Source organism: Rhinatrema bivittatum, chromosome 14 (assembly GCF_901001135.1).
Source record: "Rhinatrema bivittatum chromosome 14, aRhiBiv1.1, whole genome shotgun sequence".
In the NCBI taxonomy this organism is placed as follows: domain Eukaryota; kingdom Metazoa; phylum Chordata; class Amphibia; order Gymnophiona; family Rhinatrematidae; genus Rhinatrema; species Rhinatrema bivittatum.
In genome coordinates, this window is record NC_042628.1 from 55,672,826 (window position 1) to 55,696,297 (window position 23,472).

The 23,472-nt window shown below is 47.3% G+C and overlaps 1 protein-coding gene across 1 annotated transcript in view; it reads left to right on the forward strand.

The window, feature by feature from the left end:
- Positions 1 to 14,935: 14,935 nt before the first annotated feature.
- The window catches only part of CADM4 (cell adhesion molecule 4), a 300,944-nt gene continuing 292,407 nt past the window's right edge, over positions 14,936 to 23,472 (forward strand). Inside the window, 1 exon segment of the mRNA XM_029577123.1 lies at positions 14,936 to 15,070. Coding sequence (XP_029432983.1) covers positions 14,995 to 15,070 — 76 coding nt within the window. The 5' untranslated portion in view covers positions 14,936 to 14,994.

Sequence of the window (23,472 nt, forward strand, 5' to 3'; positions counted from 1 at the left end):
TTTTTCCCTGCCTGCATTACTTTACATTTGCCCACATTAAATTGCAGTTGTCATTTAGAAGCCCAGTCTCCTAGTCTCCCAAGGTCCTTCTCCAATTCTTCATAATCCGCAGTTGTTTTAAAAACTCAAAACAATTTTGTGTCATCTGAAAATGTGATCACCTCACTTGTTTCCTTTTCCAGCTCATTTATGAATATACTGAATAGTACAGTTCCCACTACAGATCCCTGAGGCACTCCACCTTTCTCCATTTCAAAAACTGACCATTTACTTCCATCTTTCCATTTACTTTAGCTTTCTTTTATCCAGCTCCCAATTCACAGTAATCTCCAATTTCCTGAGAAGTGTCTCATAAGGGACTTTGTCAAATACATTCTGAAAATCCAAATACAAAATCCAAATACACTATATCCACTGACTCACCTTTATCCGCATGATTATTTCCAGCTTTAAAAAAATATATAGTATATTGGTAAGGCAAGTCTGCCTTTTGCAAAGACCATGTTGACTCGCATCCATTAAACCATGTCTATCTTGTGGTCAGTAATCTTGTTTTTAATGATGCGTGTGTCTACTATTTTGCCCAGCCCCAATGCCAGGTTCATTGGGCTATAGTTTCCCAGTCTATAGTTGGCAGTAGAAGCCTGACAGTCCTTGGTATTCCAGACATCACTTTCTTTTCCTCTGATCCACCCCTATCCACTGCACAGACAATAACACCCAGCTATCAGCTGTAGAAATGTGCCCACACGCAGCACACCACTCCTTATTCCTAGCTAAGGACTGTAGTCAAGTCAGCTTCCAAGTCATGTTAAGAAACTGGCCACCCCCTTCCAATGATATCTAAGAATATATCATAGCCTTCTTGCTGTTTCATGTTGCCTGACCTTCCTACCTCCTCTTGGAAGCTTGATGCAACGACGCCTCTGTCCTGTGGGTAAGAAGACCACGCCATTAGGGTATGGAAAGATAGAGCATTTCAAGTGGATTACAGCTTCCCCTTGTGGGCTGCATTTTTGGTTGCTTCTTACTGATAAACAAGAAGGCAACATCTTGTTGCATCCATAGGTCTTCGATGGCTTCGCCCTGCCTACCTCTCTCTACTTGCGTCTCCTCCCGCTCACCTTGGACTGATGGCCGCCACGGGGTCTGCTTGCCGACCTTTCCGGCGTCCCCGAACTGGCTTTGGTGCTGCCTCCTGCCATTCTCCTTCAAGGTACCTCTATGGCGCGCGCGCGCACGCCATCCTCATCTTTATTTCCACATTGGTGCGAACCTCAGGGGCGTCCCCCTGTTCTGACATCACGACTCCAGGGTATATCTGCCTACAGCATTCGCTAGCTCGTTGAGTTAGCAATGAAATTCGTACAGATGGGATTCACTCTCCGTTTCTAAGCTACTCTGCCACTCCAGCTCTATCTGGAACTCTTACTACCCTTCGGGATCACTAACGGGGTACCCGCTCCTCGAGGGCCTCTCTGCTTCGTTCAGGTGCTATCAGGAAACCGGTACTTGCTCCTCGAGGGCCCATGTTCCCTGTGTCGCTGCCTGAAACCTCTATCCTACTTGGAAGAACTAAACTACAGTCACCATCAGTGAGTACAGAAGACATCTCTCTCTACAGTACTGCTTCGCCGGAATCAGGTACTCGCTCCTCAAGGGCCTGCCCTCTGCTCCCGTGCCAGACCTCTCGTCTAGTGGAATCTCTGGTACTGTTAGTGAGTACAACGCTACCAAGTCTCTCTGATCTAAGGGATCAGGTACTCGCTCTTCGAGGGCCTGCTCTTCCTGTCTCGGAGCTCTCCTATTCTACTTGGGACTCTGAATGCTAATCTTATTGTGTGCTCATAACTCTCAGTTTCTTTCCACTACAGCACTGCCTACAGAGGATCCGCTGTTTCAGCGTCCTGTGAGAGCTGCGCCCAGCCGGCTCTACAACAACTACTCTCTACTGCCATCTCTGGTGATTCCATATACTGCTTAATAAAGGATTCAAATCTGTGTTTGTCTGTCCGGAGTTTAGCCTGACACTGTGGTCCCTCACAGGACTGCCCCCCCCCCCCCGTGTGGGCGTGGTCAGCTGCCACAGTGTCCAAAGATCTACCCAAACACCAATAACCATAACACATCTAGAGAGGATGTGGATTTTTACTTGGACGTCTTAGGACGCAGGATGTTGTTGTTCCTGCTCCTGGTTTTGTTTTTTTCTTGTTTTTAAACGAGGGTTCTTTGGGCCTTATGAATTTAGGCCTGAATATGGAAAGGTAGAAGGGGGGGGGGGCTCATTCTCACTTTTAAGGAATATTATTTCCTCTCTCTTGCAATTATTTTGCAGGAATTTCTTCTCCACCCTTCCTTCTTTTTGTTTGTATTTTGGACTCTTTTTTTTTATCTTTGCCAGCTAACTGAATTCCCCACGGCCAAGGGAATTTAGTTGCCATCTTTGGAAGAGGAGTCTCTCTTCCAGAGAGATCCTTCAGGGATCGTGCAAGGAATAGATCTTCATTCAATCCTGGAAGGAGGAGAGAACAGAAAAAAAGGAGAACAGTGGCATCTATCTAGTGGTAATCACTACCAAATCAAGATCTGCTGGGAGCAGTTTGAATAAGAGGTAAGAAGCCTATTCTTGACATCTGAATCAAGGCATGAGAAATGGGACTTTGAATTATGTCATCTAGACTAATTCAAGTGTCATGTCCACCAGTTTGGGAGGAAGCTCCCAACCTGCCCCTGAAATTAGGATAGGAATGTGGAAATAAATATCAGATAATGCCATCAGTACAGCGTCACAGATTTATTGAAAGAGGATTAAGGTAATGGACCGCATTGAAGAAGGACTTGTAAATTGTCATTCATTTCACCTTACAAGCAATTATCAGTAAAGTTATGTTGGAACCACATTTAACGTCCAGCATTTTTTCACTGTTAATATGTGAGATCCATATTCAAACACCATTTAGACAGACAATGTAATAGTTATCCGTCTAAATGGCTTACCTGGGTATATAGAAGTGCTTATCCTGCTAAATTCTAGTCTGATAAGTCAGGGGCTGTTCTGGGGAGAAGCAGAGTTAGCCGGTTAATGTAAGTGGCTAAATCTGGGCTGCCCTAAAGTTAGCTGTTTATATATAACCCTGCTAGCTAACCAGATATTGTTATCCAACTAACTAGCCTAGCCACTCAACAGCTGAATATTGCCCCCATTAAAGACTGTAATAACAACACTCAGGGCCTTGGAGAATAATCCACCCCCCCATGCCCCAACAGGGAATCCTGGAAAGTAATTGGCTTTGTCTTCTCCCTTTTGGCTGTCTAACATGCCATGTGATGGAATATATACAGCGATGGAGTTAGGTTTCTGTGCCCCTAGACTCTGTGGGTGCTATTGCCCCCCACTCCCAATGGGCCAAACTGGACAAGATCTAAGGTGCAAGCTCCTCAGTTTCCTGCGGCAGCTCAAGGGTAGATTCTGTGGCAAAAATTAGAAAATTCTGAAACACATTGACAAACATCTCCATCTTTTGTTATTATATTTTAAAAATAAAGTTGTTTTCCCAGCTCTGTATAATTTATTTCGTTTTAACTGGGTGAGAAAAAAAGAGCTGAGATATCAGTAGGGGGAGAAGATCTTGGAATGGACAGAAGAGAAAGAGAGAAAGAAAAGACCAGAGATGGGGTGAAGAAAGGAAGGAGAAAAAGACATGAGGAGGAGAAGAGGAGAGACTGGGGATGGAGAGAAGGGAGGCTGAGAGATGGGGAAAATAACAGGGGGAGGATCAAGAATATGGGATAGGGAATAAGGGAGATTCTGGGATTGAGAAAAGGGAAGGCAGGGGAGGGAGGATCTGGGACCAGAGGCTCGGGGGGGGGGGGGGGGGGTCCTGTGGTTCCAGGACCTGGGGGTAGAATCTGAGATCAAAGGGGGAGAATCTGAATTGTAGTGGGGAAGGGGGAGAAGGGAGGTGTCCTTACCATGCTTTAGTCCTGCCAGCTCTTGCATTCCTATCCCCCTCTAACCTTACTCTTGATCTGGCATGCACACAAACACAAACACAGCACCAATCCCTTCTCTCTTTCACACACACACACAGCACCAGTCCCTTCTCTCTTTCACACACACAGCACCAGTCCCTTCTCTCCTTCACACACACACACACACAGCACCAGTCCCTTATCTCTCTCTCACACATACACACACACACACACACAGCACCAGTCCCTTCTCTCTCACACACAGCACCAGTCCCTTCTCTCTCACATACAGCACCAGTCCCTTCTCTCTCACACACACACACTCAGCACTAGTCCCTTCTCTCTTTCACACACACACACACACACACACTCAGCACTAGTCCCTTCTCTCTTACACACACACACACACACACACACACTCAGCACTAGTCCCTTCTCTCTCACACACAGCACCAGTCCCTTCTCTCTCACACACACAGCACCAGTCCCTTCTCTCCTTCACACACACACACACACAGCACCAGTCCCTTATCTCTCTCACACATACACACACACACACACACACACACACACACAGCACCAGTCCCTTCTCTCTTTCACACACACACACAGCACCAGTCCCTTCTCTCTTTCACACACACAGCACCAGTCCCTTCCCTCCTTCACACACACACACACACAGCACCAGTCCCTTATCTCTCTCTCACACATACACACACACACACACACACACACAGCACCAGTCCCTTCTCTCTCACACACAGCACCAGTCCCTTCTCTCTCACATACAGCACCAGTCCCTTCTCTCTCACACACACACACTCAGCACTAGTCCCTTCTCTCTTTCACACACACACACACACACACACACACTCAGCACTAGTCCCTTCTCTCTTACACACACACACACACACACACACACACACACTCAGCACTAGTCCCTTCTCTCTCACACACAGCACCAGTCCCTTCTCTCTCACATACAGCACCAGTCCCTTCTCTCTCACACACACACACTCAGCACTAGTCCCTTCTCTCTTTCACACACACACACACTCAGCACTAGTCCCTTCTCTCTTACACACACACACACACACACACACACTCAGCACTAGTCCCTTCTCTCTTTCACACACACACACACACACACACACAGCACCAGTCCCTTCTCTCTCTCACACACACACAGCACCAGCCCCTACTTTCTCTCTTACACACACACACGCGCACACACACACACACAGCACCAGTCCCTTCTCTCTCACACACAGCACCAGTCCCTTCTCTCTCACATACAGCACCAGTCCCTTCTCTCTCACACACACACACTCAGCACTAGTCCCTTCTCTCTTTCACACACACACACACACACACACACACTCAGCACTAGTCCGTTCTCTCTCACACACAGCACCAGTCCCTTCTCTCTCACATACAGCACCAGTCCCTTCTCTCTCACACACACACACTCAGCACTAGTCCCTTCTCTCTTTCACACACACACACACACACACTCAGCACTAGTCCCTTCTCTCTTACACACACACACACACACACACACACACTCAGCACTAGTCCCTTCTCTCTTTCACACACACACAGCACCAGTCCCTTCTCTCTCTCACACACACACAGCACCAGCCCCTACTTTCTCTCTTACACACACACACGCGCACACACACACACACACACACAGCACCAGTCCCTTCTCTCTCACACAGATACATGCCCCTAGCCCACCCATCTCACTTCAGCTCCTCTCCTAAACTCCTAGTGATCCCCTCCTAGCCTCCTCAAAAGTATCTGCCTTTGCTCTGTCAACTCCAGGCTCACCCCTCCTCTCCTGCCCCTGAATGACAGACTGAACTTTCATTGCTCTACTGCCTGCTCCAGCCTCACCACCTTCATTGCATGCTACCTGGGAGGAGAGGGGGAAGGGACAAGAAGCAGAGGGGTTGTTCTCTGCTGAGAGAGATTCACCTCAGCTGGGAGGCAGCAAATCTTCAGCAGGCTTGCTGCCCCTCCCCCCCAAATTTGTACTGCCCTAGGCACAGGCCTAATATGCCTTCTGGCAAATCCAGGCCTGGGAATATAGATTACGTTTATAACCAGGCACCTTCCCTCCACTTCCCCATTTCTTCTTAGTACTCCCCCATCTACCCGCGCTCTATATCTGTCCCAGGCAGCTTAAATTCTGCCCCAGTTTTAGTTGCAGCTCTGCTAATGGCTATTTCAAGCCTCCACCGTACCCTGTACACTGAGCATCCGCTATCTTCTGTGAGCAACGGAGGGTCATTGAGATGATCATCACCAAAACTCAACACGGCTTCCCAAGGAACAAATGCCATGATGCCTCACATATAGGTGAACAAAGAACACAGAGAGGCAACAACAACAAAAAAAACCCTGCAAATAAAACCAGAAAACCAAACAGAGCCATTGAGCTTACATTACTGAAAGAAGACAAATTAGTACAGAATTATATTATGCAACATTGCTAGAATATTGCAGAGTTAAGAGGATTCCCTGTGGACTGCGGATTATAAAAGAACCTAAGATGTATAATGATGATGAAGACTTTTACTGTGTTTTTGAACAAATATTCATTGGATTTAATGATTCTCTTAATAGAAACATCCAAAAAAGAAGGTAGAAAGAGGAAAGAGTGAGATTGATAGTATACCTAAGAATACAAGGGAACAAAGGCTTTTTCTAATAGGATTTTTGATATTGGACTTTTTAACATGTTTGTAGATCTATGTTTTTTTGTAATAAAGGTTACATTTATTAATTTACTGTTATTATTCCTGTAAGCATATTTATATATTATATAATTGGTTACGAGGAACAATCATTGATAGAAAAACTGCATTTTCATACGTAACATCCATCTCCAAACATATTTGTCTGTAAATGTATTCCTCAGTATCTGGATCCTGGGAGATCCTACCCTTCAGGGAAATGGATCCCTTAGCTTAAACTGATTCTTCAGTTCCAGCTCAGAAACAAAATACTTGAAGTCACAGATGCCTTCTATTCTCCTCCAAGGACAAAAACTCTGGTGGGGGTCTCCAGGTGGAAATCCTCTTACTCCCAATTCTCCTCTCAGATAGCATATTGAATCTTTCTCCTCACTCCTGGATAGGAAGGGTAGCAAAAACTTCCTTATGAAACCAAAAACCAAAATCACTCAAGAACACTCAGATTCACTAAACATAGAGAGGTCCATATTCAGACAGAGTCTGGATAGCAAAGTTAGCTGGATAAATGTATCCAGCTGGAAGTATATTCAATAGTGCAGGCACACTACTGAACATAGCCGGCTATCTTAAAGTTAGCTGGATAACTATAGCCATCTTTGACTTGACCAGACTTACAGGCCAATACAGTACAGTGCCTGCTCTTGGACGCGCGTTTTCCCTTACCCCTTATTCAGTAAGGGGAGGAAAACGCGCATCCAACCCACGGCACCTAATAGCGCCCTCAACATGCAAATGCATGTTGATGGCCCTATTAGGTATGCGCACGGGATACAGAAAGTAAAATGTGCAGCCAAGCCGCACATTTTACTTTCCAAAATTAGCGCCGACCCAAAGGTAGGTGCTAATTTCTTCCGGCACCAGCCAGCTTGTGATCTAGCAAAGTAAGTGTCTCCGTCCTATCCTGTGAAGCCAGAGCCGTGCTTAGCCCACCAGGAATAGGGGAAGAAACAAAACACTTCCCCTCTCCTCTAACTGAAAACACAAATGTCTCATTGATCTCTAATTCCACCTGCACCTTGCCACTGCAGCCACCGCACAAGGGTGGTTTGCTCCACTCCTAATGGCCAATCACAGATTCTAGACTAGGGCCAACTAGAGGAGATCCCAAACGGGTCTGAACATGATAGTTTTCATGAAAAAAAACCAAAAACAAACTATGAACTTTACACTTCAAATTGATCAGCTGAGGTTAGTTATCTTTACCCATTGGTGAGGTGGAGAGGGGTTAGCCAGGCTAAAAGGGTGGGAGGGAGTGCAGCGTGCCCAGGGCCAGATTTTGGAAGAGGTATGTGCCTAGGTTGCCAAATTCTGAAGGTGTCCAAAATCTAGGACACTCCCTGCTGCCTGAATTCTAGGGGAAAAAACCCCCATGCCTGGTCCTCTGTCTATGAGTGCCACAATCTTAAATCCGGTCCTGAGTGTGCAACACATTAAGCCATGTGCCTTTTCTCTCTGTGTGATTACAGAGCACTGCTTCGAGTTCATCTAACCCAGATCCTTATCCTGTATCGTCCTGACCCAGACAGCTGTTATTCACCTGCCAGCTTCAAGCATAACTCTGTGTGTCTTTACACCATGTCTGACTGTTTTGTCACACAAGCTGCAGCTTGTTTCTTGTGCTCTGTCAGGTCATCTGCCGTGCATGCCTCTTCCAGCAGCAGGCACCTTAGCGGGTGCTGCTTTGTCTGGGGTGGATGCCGCCGTCACAGATGACTGAATCACTTCCTCATCAGCGTCCCACTCCGGTGCAGACCGAGTGGTTGAGACATCACCATCATCACCATGGTTCACCAGCCCCATGTGGTAGGCTAACAGAATGTCCATTCAGTCTTCCGCAAGCAGTTATTTTATTTTCTTCTTCCACATCTATAATCCTGCATGACTTCAGTTGCTTGTATACTGCAGGCTGGTCATACAGCTGGTGCCTCTCACCTTCAGTTTCTCAAATCAGGCAGGGCAGTCCTAGCCAGTAGACAAATACCATTTAGCCTGGCATGCTTCAGACACCAAGCAATGCCTCAGCGGGTATTGTGCAAAATGGGATGGAGGTCCTTGTGCAGAGTGCTCCTATACCAGGCATGCTTACTCAGAATGGGATGAAAATGTTTAGCACATGTGGATTGTTCCCTTATAGAATATACTTACTTACCCATCATAGGGTGAAGATGCATAGCGTGTGCGGATATCTCCCATATAGAACACACTTACCCATCATAGGGTGAAGATGCATAGTGTGTGGAAATCTCTCTCATATAGAACACACTTACCCAGGTTGGGGTGAAGATGCATAGCATGTGCGGATCTCTCCCGTATAGAATATACTTACCCAGAGTCAGCTGAAGAGGCACAGCATGTGCGGATATCTCCCATATAGAACACACTTACCCATCATAGGGTGAAGATGCATAGCGTGTGAGATTCTCTCTCAGATAGAACACACTTACCCAGACTGGGGTGAAGATGCATAGCGTGTGCGGATATCTCCCATATAGGACATACTTACCCAGAGTGGGGTGAAGATGCATAGCATGTGCGGATCTCTCCCATATAGAATATACTTACCCAGAGTGGGTTGAAGAGGCATAGCATGTGTGGATCTCTCCCTTATAGAATACACTTACCCATCATAGGGTAAAGATGCATAGCGTGTGCAAATCTCTCTCATATAGAACACAATTACCCAGAGTGGGGTGAAGATGCATAGCATGTGTGGATCTCTCCCTTATAGAATATACTTACCCAGAGTGGGCTGAAGAGGCATAGCATGTGCGGATCTCTCCCATATAGAACATACTTACCCAGAGTTGGTGAAGATGCATAGTGTGTGCGGATCTCTCCTATATAGAACATACTGCGTGGATATCTCCCATATAGAACATACTTATCCAGAGTGGGTGAAGATGTATAGTTTGTGCGGATCTCTCCCATATAGAATATACTTACCCAGAATGGGCTGAAGAGGCATAGAGTGTGCGGATATCTCCCATAAAGAACATACTTACCCAGAGTGGGCTGAAGAGGCATAGTGTGTGCGGATATCTCCCATATAGAACATACTTACCCAGAATTGGTGAAGATGCATAGTGTGTGCGGATCTCTCCTATATAGAACATACTTACCCAGAGTGGGTGAAGATGCATAGCATGAGCATATCTCTCCCATATAGAACACACCCATCATAGGGTGAAGATGCACAGCATGTGTCGTTCTCCTCCATATAGAACATACTTACCCAGAGTGGGGTGAAGATGCATAGCGTGTGCAGATATCTCCATTCAGAACATACTTACCCAGAGAGGGGTGAAGATGCATAGCGTGTGTGGATGTCTCCCATACAGAACATACTTACCCAGAGTGGGGTGAAGATGCATAGCGTGTGCGGATATCTCCCATATAGAACATATTTACCCAGAGTGGGGTGAAGATGCATAGCATGTGTGGATCTCTCCCATATAGAATATACTTACCCAGAGTGGGCTGAAGAGGCATAGCATGTGTGGATCTCTCCCATATAGAACACACTTACCCATCATAGGGTAAAGATGCATAGCGTGTGTGGATCTCTCTCATATAGAACAAACTTACCCAGAGTGGTGTGAAGATGCATAGCATGTGCGGATGTCTCCCATTCAGAACATACTTACCCAGAGTGAGGTGAAGATGCATAGCGTGTGTGGATCTCTCTCATATAGAACATACCCAGAGTGGGGTGAAGGTGCATAGTGTGTGGATCTTTTCCATACAGAACATACTTACCCAGAGTGGGGTGAAGATGCATAGCATGTGCAGATCTCTCCCATATAGAACACACCCATCATAGGGTGAAGATGCACAGCATGTGTCGTTCTCCCCCATATAGAACATACTTACCCAGAGTGGGGTGAAGATGCATAGCGTGTGCAGATATCTTCCATACAGAACATACTTAGCCAGAGTGGGGTGAAGATGCATAGTGTGTGCGGATATCTCCCATATAGAACATACTTACCCAGAGTGGGGTGAAGATGCATAGCATGTGCGGATCTCTCCCATATAGAATATACTTACCCAGAGTGGGCTGAAGAGGCATAGCATGTGTGGATCTCTCCCATATAGAATATACTTACCCAGAGTGGGCTGAAGAGGCATAGCATCTCTCTCATATAGAACTTAGAGTGGTGTGAAGATGCGGATGTCTCCCATACAGAACATACTTACCCAGAGTGGGGTGAAGATGCATAGCGTGTGTGGATCTCTCTCATATAGAACATACCCAGAGTGGTGTGCATAGCATGTGTGGATCTTTTTCATACAGAACATACTTACCCAGAGTGGTGTGAAGATGCATAGTGTGTATGGATGTGTCCCATACAGAACATACTTATCCAGAGTGGGGTGAAGATGCATAGCATGTGTGGATCTCTCCCATATAGAACATACTTACCCAGACTGGGGTGAATATGCATAGTGTGTACCGATGTGTCCCATACAGAACATACTTATCCAGAGTGGGGTGAAAATACATAGCGGGTGCGGATATCTCCCATATAGAACATACGTACCCAGAGTGGGGTGAAGATGCATAGCGTGTGCGGATATCTCCCATATAGAACATACTTACCCAGAATGGGGTGAAGATGTATAGCGTTTGCCGTTCTCTCCCATATAGAACATACTTACCCAGAGTGGGGTGAAGATGCATAGCGTGTGCGGATATCTCCCATATAGAACATACTTACCCAGAGTGGGGTGAAGCTACATAGAGTGTGCGGATTTTTTCCATACAGAACATACTTACCCAGAGTGGGGTGAAGATGCATAGTGTGTGTGGATCTCTCCCATATAGAACATACTTACCCAGAGTGGGGTGAAGATGCATAGCGTGTGCGGATATCTCCCATATAGAACATACTTACCCAGAATGGGGTGAAGATGTATAGCGTTTGCCGTTCTCTCCCATATAGAACATACTTACCCAGAGTGGGGTGAAGATGCATAGCGTGTGCGGATATCTCCCATATAGAACATACTTACCCAGAGTGGGGTGAAGATGCATAGTGTGTGTGGATCTTTTCCATACAGAACATACTTACCCAGAGTGGGGTGAAGATGCATAGCATGTGTGGATCTCTCCCATATAGAACATGGGTTAGGAAAAAAGACTTTTGTAAACTGAGCACCCGTTTTCCTAACCTGACTGTCATCAAGATTTTTTTTTTCATACTGCTTCCTGTGGTTCCTCCTACTTAGTATTGGGGTGATACTAAATAGGAGGAACCACAGAAAAGCAATAATTTCTGCTTTTTTGAGCCCTTGATGTGTTTCAGGACTTAACACCAGCTCTGGGACTGGCATTAATTTCAGCATGTAAAAATGTGCGCGTTGGGTGCATGTTGATTTTTTGCAACAGGGCAATAGCTAATAGCTTCATCTACTTGGCATTTACATGTAATGAACACTATTAGCTATGAATATGTTTGGACATGCGTTTTGGACACGCTAATCCCCTTTTTGCATCGGACGTTAGCCTAGCACGTCCAAAACGCGCAGCCAATCACAGGCTAACCCGTGCACTAGCCTGAGCACATGATATTGCATTGGTCCCTCAATTTGTTCAGATGAAATTCACTTATTTGTATTTTTACTAGGTTGGCAGACAAATAGCTCCCAGTGTAATGCAAAGCTAATGTGATTAATGCCTTAAGGATTTTTTCAACCTCTTCTCAGCCAGAGATTCAAGATGTTGTACAAAAGTCGACAGCATAGGCAAAAAGTTCTCTTTTTATACTGGTTGGCTGTTTGGTCATTAGTAGGAATACAATATAAGAGTACTAGAAACACACACACTGCCTTGTTAAAAGCTGTTGATCTGTCACATCCATCTGCTTTGTTCCCCATCTTCTTTGACAAAGAACTGTCTGTTTTTACAGTAAGGTTTGTATCAGCTCCATGAGATATAGATCTTTTGTCATTTCCAAGACCTTGTAAAAAGTTGTCAGAGGTTTATTGTATCACTGACAGCTGCTAAGTCAACAAACAACTGCAGTAATTTTTTCAATAATTGTATCATTTCTAGACATCAGAAAAAAACAAGAACAGCAGAATTCTCCTTATTAAGGATAAAAAAAATAATTTATATCCCAAACACAAAGGAACCGTGGATATTACTTTAAATTTTTAGAATCAAAATAACAAAAGCAAATAACGCATTCAGTATTTCACAGAAGCACGTACTTTGTTCAAATTTCTGTCCAAATGTGCGCTGCCCTGACCTTCAAGAGACATTCAAAGGACCCAAGGGTCTGGGTAATGTCTACGCCAGTTTCTAACAAAGGGCCTATTTACCAAAGGTTTTCTCACATTTTGTGTCTCGGGAGAAAAATGCTTAATATATAAAGCCCCAAATTAAGAAATGAATCCCAAATGACCTAAAATTGATGAGCCTTCCTCTTTCCTGTCCCAAGTCATATCCATCACTGCTACATCCCAGATTTTATCTCCCAGCCAAGTGGACAGAGAGAGGGACTGCAGCTTTTTCCAAGTTCTCACAATCATAAGCCTTGCCACTAGCCATAATCAGCCGCTTCCCGTTCTCTGCTCTGCCCCCCCCCCCCCCCCCCCAGCAATCAAACCCACACTGAAGGTGGCACAACTGATGCAGAGACAGCAAGAGTAATCGTAAAAATCCCGCTGCAAAGTTAACTACTGTAGGACAGTCCCAGGTGTCACAGACACACTGATGTCAGCATTCAACCCCATTATCAGAAAAGGTCTTCTAAAGGTCTCCCTGACTATTTTTAGATTTATGTTTTGTTAATATAGCAAGTTGGTGGCACTGGAGATACCTGCCTTACAAGGCTTTAGAATATTTAGCATGTATTTACAGCTTTGTAGACTTGTTTCTTGTCTTTATTATTACGCATGTGATTTATTGCATTTGATGGATGTTGTACATGGCTTTGTGCTTACTGAAAAAGCGACTTATAAAATGAAATAAAGCTTGGGTCATTAGGGTAGGAGGATATTTCCAGTTTGTTTTTGAGCCACTGAACTGCTCTTGTAACTGTAGATCCCTCTGCCCTCCCCAAAGATGCTTCTGCTGCAGTGTTATATGCAGCACTCTCCAGCAAGGCCTCCTGCTTCAAGAGGACTCAGGTCTGTCGGAGCAGCATCCTACCTGCCACCCAAGGACAGCGGAAAGGTCGCCTTTCATTGGTTGGAGGTGTAAGATCCATTCTCTCCCTGGTTTCTTTTTTATTTTCTGGGAGATCGATCTGTCCCCTGATTTCTCTCTTTCTGGGGGAGAGTTGAGGGCTGTGTCCCTCTCTAGGAAAGGGCCAGGGATTTGTCTCTGATTTCTCCCTTTGATGGAGAGTCGAGGGCTCCATCCCACTTTCTGTTTCTGGGAGAGGTGGGAGGGATCTTTCCCTGATTTCTTTCTCTCTGTGGTAGGGTGTGGGCATCTGGGGGGGGGGGGGGGCGGGGGGTGCGCGATCTTCCCCTGATTTCTCTCTGTCTGAAGGAGGGGGTGGATTCTGTCTCCTCTGTATTTTCCTCCGGGTGAGGAAATAAGCGATCGATTCCTGATTTCTCTCTCTGGGGGAGAAGGCAGAGCTCTGTCCCTCTCTCTCACGCTCCCTCTAAGGTAAATTGAGAAGTCTGACACTGATTTTGCTTATCTGTCTTTGCCCTTACTGACCTCTGCAGAAGATATGAAAGTCATATCTTCTTTTTTTTTTTTAATTCAGGTTAGCGATATATTTTGGTGCAGGATAGCAGCTACCTAAATCAAGTTCTTGACCCCCTTGCATGCAACAACAAAAAAAAGGAGAACGGCATCTGTTTGTTTTTGTTTTTTTGACAAAAAGAAAGCTATGATTTGCAAATCTGAAGGATGGTTGGTGACCGAGTGACTGTCCTTCGCCATTCATTCAGGTTGCACGCAATCTACGGAGTCCAAAGCAAGGGGAAAACAGCCCCTTCGGCCTCACTCCGGGCCCTCTCAGTCACCTGAAAACCCGTCGTGGGCAAGAAACAGGAGCTCTTTCTGCTAATTGGCAGGAACCGGAGCAGCCGGCCACCCCTTTAAACCTCGTCTCCCGCATGGGACTTGTAAACACTTCCCTCCCTCTAGCGCGGCCGTTGGCCTGAGCTGGGCGGCTGGCACCGCCCCTCCTGCGTATCTCATTTGCATACATTAATGCAGAGACTGGGGAAGTGCAGGTGCGACGGGAAGGCATCGCTGTGCAGGCAGAGGGCGAGTGCCGGAGACCCAGGCTCCATGGCTGCAGGCTTCGCGGGGGATGCTATCCGTGCCGCCGGCCTCCTGCTGCTGCTCACCGCCGCCGCCGGCAGAGGTAGGTGCCCGGCTCTTGAGCTGCCCCCCCCCCCTGCGGTTAGGGGGTGATCGTCTTGCGGATGCGAGGGGCGCCTGATGGCAGCTCCTAGATGTACGGGATCGCGTCCTCACCTTGTGATTCTGGAGCCGGGGGAGGAGGGGGGTCTTAGCCCCAGGGCTGGCTGTCAGCACGGAGCGGGGACACGGGGGACCTGCCTGCGTCGCGCCCTCTCGCGCCCTTCGCCTGTGTGCGGCTTTCATTAAAGTGACATTGAATCTGGGTGCCGGCGGGGGAGGACGGCGGCGGGCTCGCTCTTCCCGGGATCCGATCTGTGCAGCTTGACAGGCGGAAGCAGAGAATCACAGCAGGGACGATCCTCTCGCAAATCGGGGGCTCTGTATTATCTATGCAGTGCACGGGGTTATTACATCAAGTGCCCGAGGAAGCTCGTTGTAGGCTTGTTGTAGGTTACAAAACGGAGAAGACGAGATTGTGTTTGGGGCAAGAGGTCGGCGCTGTGCTTTCCCTTTTACTCCAGAGTAGGCGGTGTGGTATGGCGTGCAGGGCTTCTAGGTGTGTACCTGCCTTTCTTTCGTCCCATGACTTACCCCCGGTGTAACCTGATCAGTCCAGGCTTGGGGCAAGGCAGGTGTAACGAGTAATGAACGATACAGCATTCATTCATTCATTCATTCATGCAATCGCTCCATCGCAGTAGCACATTTTTTTTCTCCAGTCTTGTTTTCTTCTCCTTTTATTATGCGAGAGCCGGATCAGGCCGGTGTTGGGAAGGGGGGCTGGGGGCGGTTTTTTTTTTTTTTTTTGCACTGCAATGGGATGAGACCGCTTATAAATTATCTGGAGAGAGAGTGGGGGAACGCGGCAGGTAAAACTGGGAGGAAAGCCTTTTGCTCCATCCTTGTTATGACTTGTTTAAATGTCGTTTTATTATTTATGGCCAGTGCTGTGTGCAAGGGAAGACATCAGAAGCAGCCCCCTCCCCTCCTTCCCTTCCCCAAAGAGCTCATATGGTTATTATAGTATTAGGAAAACATGCAGATGGTGAATTGGTCCCCTTCTGTTGGCTCCCGATACTGAACAAAGCCCGTAAATCTTCCTGCCTAATGGCTTTTGCATGTTCGCAAGGCTCGGGAGAAGCAATTGCCTTTAATGTCACAGGCAGCCTCCTCCGGACTGAGGACCCTCCGGAGAGCAGGGGGTGGGGGCCGGCATCTCTCCGCCGGGGAGGATGGACGGCTCCTGGAGTGGCGCTCGGGGCCAGGGGCCAGCTTTCACTTAATGGCCCGTGCCAAAGATTGCCTCTGCGCTTAAAGACACAAAAACCAACAAAATCAGCCTTGAACGGCTGCTGGTCTGTTCGGGGAATCCCATCGGGTAATAAAACTGTGCTCAGCAGATGATCGTTAGCATTAAAGAGAAGAGGAAAAACCAGGCGAGTTTCATTCTGACAGTGCGGGCTTTTTAAAGAGACAGGCGGCTTCCCGCCGTCGCGCCGGGGGGGGGCGGCCCGGGGGCCGCGTCTTTCTCTCGGGAGAAGGGCATTTGAAAGGCAGGAGGGTGGGGGTGACGGAGGATGCGGGACGTGAAGGGGAAATGGCCGTTTTGTTCTCCGGGCAGCAGGTTGGCACTCGGCTAATTGCATCCTTTTACACCAATAGCTGCAGTCCGTCCAGAGGTTAGGCCTCGGGGGGCAGCTCGCCCCTGTGCTGCTGCCCATCACTCCTTGCATCGGGTCGATGGTCTTTAAGTATTCCCAGCCAGTCCGGGGCAGGGGGGATGCAGGAGGGCTGTGCACCGACCCCGCTATGTAAATGCAGGCGCCCGCTGCCTCCTATTAGTATGCGCGGCCCCAGCTCTGAATTCCTGACGGGGAAAAGCAAAGTCTCCGCGTGCAATTAGAGGTTCACTTTCTGATTGCAGCTGGTGGGGTGGTCTCGGTTTCTCCACTGCCCTATTGGGGGGCACATTCTGCCCAGTCCCTTCAGCCAAAGCCACTGTGCAGGGCTTCGGGCACTGGCAGTGCCCTGCTTTGGTCCAGTGACAGCCATCTCGCTGGGATTCTGCCAGCCAACCCTCTCTTGGGGGGGGGGGGGGAATAAAAAACCCAAGACAAAATGTGTTCTCTGCTTTCATTCTGGGGCTGCAGCAAGTGAATGGGCACAGGGGATTCTCCCCTACATGGCCAGCATCCTGCTATGAGTGAGAGGCCAGTCGTGCCCCCTTCCCAGAGGGATCGGAGGCTGGGAGCGAGGTGCCGCTCCATTACAGGCAGGGCATGAGCACCGGGCCGGAGCTGAGCACAGAGGGGAGGGGAGTGGCTGGTGCTGTAAGGCAGTGCTCCCTCGCTATAACAAAGTGAAGCCCTTGTCACTCAGAGCAGACCGGCCACAAAGAGGATCTGTTACCAGCAGAATGTTCCTGCAGTAACAAGTACTGTACAGAGCTCTGTGACTGGCATCCAGCCCGGCTCTTATAAAGAGGAGCCTCTGTGTGTACAGCAGAGAATACAGAAGAGGCAGCACTGCCCCTCCCCCCTAAAAAAAAATACAAAACAGGATCACTTGTCAAGAAACCTATCCCCATGCTCCTTTTCTTCTTCCCCAATTTTTTTTTTCACATAAGGTTTTTTTGTTCATGAACTGTTCAAATTGCTTTGAAATGAAATCTGCCTTGTCTCGTTTGCATTTTCTCACTTGCTCTCTCCACTGCTGTGGCCCTTGAAATAAGATGAGGGGGCTCTGGATTTCTCACGGTCTGTGACACAGATATTGCCACTTCAGGGCAGTCATGCAATGCGAGGGGAGAGGGGGCAGCTTGAAAGCCCCCTTCCCCAATGGGGGAGTATGCAGGCTGTTTGCTTGCATGTAGCACCGAGAGAAATATCTCGGGGGGGGGGGGGGGGGGGGGGTTCTGGTGATTTTTGCTTTCTTTTTAATGTGCTTAGTTTCCCCTCAATGGAAAAACTAGGAGGAGGAGAGAGAATTCTTTGTGTTTTTGTTCCACAGGAAATGCCTGTTTCCATAATATATTATAGATGAGGCTTGGAGAGATTTAAAAATGTGGAAGACCTACATCTATAGGACCAGCACACTTCGGTGAAAAGGATGAGCCAGTACAGTAATTCCGAAACCTCCCAACCAGTTTGATTTTGGGCCTAGCCACAATGAATAGGCAGGAGACCCCATAATATGAAAATATAGCTCTTGCTTCATTGTAGCTAGCCTGGAAAGTCCCTGGGACAGGTTTGGTAGCTTCAAATTTCAAACAAGGGGTCATGGTAATATTTCTTCACCTAAAGTCTGGTAGATGCATTGAATAGCCTTATGCTGGGGATAAAACCCCAGTAACCATAAGAAGTGCCATGTGGGGTCAGACCAATGGTCTATTGAACCCAGCATCCTTTCTCCACCAGTGGTCAATCCAGGTCAATAGCACGTACTTGACAAATACTGATAGGAAAGTCCATACCAGGCTGCTCGCTCCTAGAAATAAGAGGTGGAAATACTGACTAATAATCGTTAGTGCACCTGTCCTCCAGAAAGTTGCCCAGACCTCTGCTAGACTTGACTCTACTACTAGCCTTGACCATGTTCTCTGGCAAAACATTCCATTGTTTAACTGGGCATTGACTGAAACAATATTTTCTTAAATGTATTTAAAATCTGCTGTTAGTCAGTTTTGTGGAGTGTCACCTAGCCTGTCAAGTTGGGTCTATAGCAAGGGTTCTCAACCTAGTCCTTGGGCCACACCCAGCCACTTGGGTTTTCAGGATATCCACAATGATTATGCATTACCCTAGAGGCAGCACATGTAAATCTTTCTCATGCATATTCATTGTGGATATCCTGGAAACCCAACTGGTTAGGTGTGTCCCAAAAACTGGGCTGAGAAGCCCTGGTCTGTAGGATTGGTTTCAGACGGGAGAATAGGAAGAAAGTGGTTGGGTCTTGCCATTGCATTCTACAGTTTCTCTAGAAGTTTAGGTGTCCCTCTTTCCTACCTCAGACATGGTCTAAAACACCCCTCAAGATAGCATTTTGGTTGGGTCAGACCCACATTACTCCAGTTTAAGAATGAGTAACCCAGACGGATTCCTATGAAGTCCCTTGGCCGACACACAGGTCTATCCAGTACCGAGCGGTAGGAAGAGCTGCATTAGTGTCCGGCGCACCCGCAGTTGCCGCACGCACAGTGCCCTGAAGGGCTACAGGTGACAATCAAGGTTTGTAATGAGAGATGTTTCTCTACAAATCTCCCTTCCTTCCAATAATTTGGGGTAGGCTGTCCCATGTATGGTTGCACCTTTCCAGGCAAGGCTGTGTACTCATCCTAAGGTCAGGGGCAGTTAGCATCATTTCACAGCTGGTGGGGTTGAAGAGCAGGGGCATTTTACAAGCCCTGGAGCCTAAGATTCCCATAGACATTGTGTCTCGTTTCTCTGAGCAAATAATGAAGTCTCTGTGTGTCAGCAAACTTGGCACAGCTGCTAAATCCAGAATCACTCTCCCTGCACAAGAGCTGTGTCCTTTTTCTTTTTTTTAAATTGATGATGGTAATTTTTTTTTAAATTTTATTTTCTGCTCTGTAGAATCTGAGTTTGAAAGTCAAATCAGATTCTGAGTCCTTCCATCTGGCAAACAATGTTTATTTTCACTGGGTGTTATGTTAGACTGTGCAGCAGTTGATTCATCCTAGAAGGGGCTGGCAGTGAGTTTACACTGCGCGACGGCGTGGCATTCCTGGTGTGTAGTACTTACCCCAGCCAGAAAGCAGAAGGTGAAACCCACCACACACCATCTTCTGCCTCTGGTGCTTGCTCCCCGCTTCAGCTCTGCCCTTATTGATGACAGTGAGATGGCTTGACCTATGCCTTGCATAACTTTGGGACAGCAGAGCCTGTTCCTGTCTCTTCTTGTTCTACCAAGATGTCAGCAAGACTGGTGCACCGTCAACCTTGCCTCTTCTTGCTCACCTCTGAGAATGCTATGATGACCCCATCACCACTTTTCCAGAGCAATCCTGTAAAACCATCGTTTAGACACAGGTGGGACAGTTTTCAAAAAGTCCAACCTAAAAGATCACAAAGTTCAGAAGGAAAGTCTGCTCATACTTTCCCTTTGAGAGTTGGTGCAAAGAAATAATTCACTTTGTTAGGCTCTATTACCGATTGTTCACCCAAGGCGGGCAGCAACAGCTTAATCCAATAAGGGGCAGATTTTAAAAGCCATGTGCACACAGGGGGGTTACGCACACTGAGCCTATTTTGCATAGGCCCCGGGACGCGCGTATGTCCCGGGGCTTGAAAAAAGGGGCGGGGACGTGGTCAGAGGCCTTCGTAGGGCCACTCGGCCGGCGCACGCAACCTACGCCTGCCCAGAGGCAGGCGCAACTTGTAAATTAAAGGTTAGGGGGGGTTTAGGTAGGGCTGGGGAGTGGGTTAGGTGGGGGGGGCAGAAGGAAAGTTCCCTCCGAGGCTGTTCCGATTTCGGAGCGGCCTCGGAGGGAATGGGGAAAGCCATCGGGGCTCCACTAGGGCTCAGCGCATGCAAGGTGCACTAGTGTGCACCCTCTTGTGCGCGCCGACCCTGGATTTTAGAACATGCGCGCGGCTGCATGCGCATGTTATAAATCGGGCGTCTTAAAATCCGGCCCTAAAGTTCTACAGATTGAATCTGTAAAATAAAATGCAGTATGGTATCATGGATAAGCAAACACAAGGGGCATAAACAGGGGAACAGGCTCCCGGATACACCGTTTAAGATAGGAAAGGGGGAGGGAGTGGGTACAGAACGTAAATGACAGTATGTGGCCCTGGTTCTCAAGCAGGAGATTAGAGTGCTGAGTGACCCGGAGTCCAACCCTTCCCATTAAAGGCCTGTCAGAAAAGCCATGCTTTCACATGCTTCTTGTGGGTGGTCCTGGGATTGGCAGAGCTCTTCTGGAGAGGGTTCCAGAAGCTGGTGGCAGTCCCTCAGATGGTGTAATTTATGGAGGTTCCTTGGGAGGATCTTAAGGGCCTGGCAATTGTAGTGAGACTCAGGATTTTGAATTGGGCCCTGTAGAGTTCTGGTTGCCAGTGAGATTTGTGTACAGTGGGTGTGTTGTGGTCCTTTTTCTTACAGCCTGCTAGCCTTTGGGCTGCAGGCTTCTGAATAAGCTGGAGTTGGTGTAAGCCCTTCGATGTCAGACCATTACATGATGCTTTAGAGTGGTGTAATCATGGACCACAGTGATCAGACTTCCATTTTCATAGAGGACAGTCAGGCCAATGCAATATCATAGTGTAAAAAAACGTGCGTCTAAACTGGGCATACATTTTTTGATCGCGCGCTCATCCACCTCTCCTGGGTGCTCGATGCAATACGCAAATGAGCTGCAGTGCTAAAAGGAATGCACAATGGATAATTTATGCATCTCTAGCACTCTGCAGTGCATCGGGCACCCAGGAGAGTGGCTGTGTGTCCACAACAGCCTGGACAGAACTCCCTCCTCACCCCTCCACCTTCGGGCAGGGCTGTTCCCAATTGGTCCTTTTCATTGATATTTGTTAGTGTCCCCTTTAGGACAGCCTTCTGAAAGGGGATTGCTCCTTTCACTGACATTGACAGTAAATGGACCACTCAGCAGTAAGTGAAGGAGTGAATAAATTAATATTACGTGTTGGGTATTTAATATTAATTTATTCAGTCCTTTAATCGGGCCAGAACTTGGGGATGCTGCTTTCTGTGGTTTCCTCCTGCTGTATCGCAAGGATACTAATAGGAGGCATCACAGAAAGCAGGATTTTTTTTTCGTGAGCCCTGAGTGCGGCATGCTTTAAGCACCTGTTCCTGGGCAGGCATTAAATTTTCCACATTAAAGTGGGCACCTTGGCCGCATGGCAGTTTTTGGCATTGCAGGGTAATAGCTAATAGTCTCATCTACATGGAATTTGCATGTGATGAGTGCTATTAGCTATTTGCTCGATTGGACGTGCTAATCCCCATATTGCATCGGGCGTAAGTCTAGCACGTCCAAAATGCATGTTAAACAGTGCACTGACATGAGCGCCCGATATTGCATCGGCTGGAGTGTTTTATGGTTGACACAGGGTGAAGAAGCAGCTTTTAAAATGTTGCTTGGATTTGGACATGCATAGTCAGTAGCACATTCATCACGTTCCCTGAGCTTCCGACCTGCTGTTTTAAGAAGCGTTCCAATTTACCTATCGGGATTGTAATGGACACTGTCAGGCAGCCCCCACAAGGGAAAGATGAGGAACCCGCAAACCATACAGACTGTGCCTGTTCGATAGATAGGATTGGAAGCAGGCTGGCACTTGGCAACTCATGCCAGCCTATGCTGGCTATGAGAGCATATTAGTGTGATTTTTCACCATGTCAGATGCTGCTGAGAAATGTAGTAGCACCAGAACCATGGCCAGGCAGCTATCATGGTTCCTATGGAGATGATCTAGCAGAGAGAGGAAGACTGCCTCTGTTCTAAATCCAGATCTGAATCTGGATTGACGTGGATCCAGCCAGTTCATATTTCACAACCACACGTTAAATTGTGCACAGACTATTTGCTCTGTGACAGGAGTCGCTAACTCCAGTCCTCAAGAGCCACAAACAAGCCTGCTTTTCAAGATGTTCACCATGAATATATATGAGATAGAGTTGCATGCACGGGCTCCAAGCTATGCAACTCTATCTCATGCGTATTCATTGTGGACATCCTGAAAACCTGACCTGTTTGTGGCTCTTGAGGATTGGAGTTGGCCACCCCTACTCTGTGATTTTTTCCAGATAAGGAATGCTTGATATGGAGTGATAGAAGGTAGTTGTCTGCTTTATCCTGATCAAGAAAGGCCTTTTTTAACTAGAGGGCACAACATGGCTGTTTTTTATGCTTTTGGTAGGAGCCCTTCAGAGAAGAACGCATTAACAACTTTGATGGACCAATCTGAAAGGTTCCCGCTTGCCAATTTTACAAGCTAAGAAATCATTCATAAGCCACAAACATTTTAACTAGAACGTTTCCTATTGCGGTGAACGAGTCTCAGGTATCACGTTCTGGAAGGTCTGGAATTGTACCCCCACTCCTCTGAATTGCCAGAGAAGGGCTGGAGGGATGATTTTGGAGATTGTGTCAAAAAAAAAGGAGCAAAGTAATTGCTGCTCAGTTTTGGTTCTGCTTCAAAGGGAGCTGAAGAAAGCTCTTTACCATTTGAAATGCCCTCTTTGAATTTGAAGCCTGCTCAGTATTTTGAGAAAGGTAATGCTTTTTGGCTACTGTTATGGCTTTATACTATGCAGCCACGTGTGATCTACATTTCAGTCTGTCCTTCTCTGGGAGAGATTTGTGCCAGCTTCATTCCGATTCTCGCCCTAGACGCTTTTTGGTGCAGAGAATGTGGG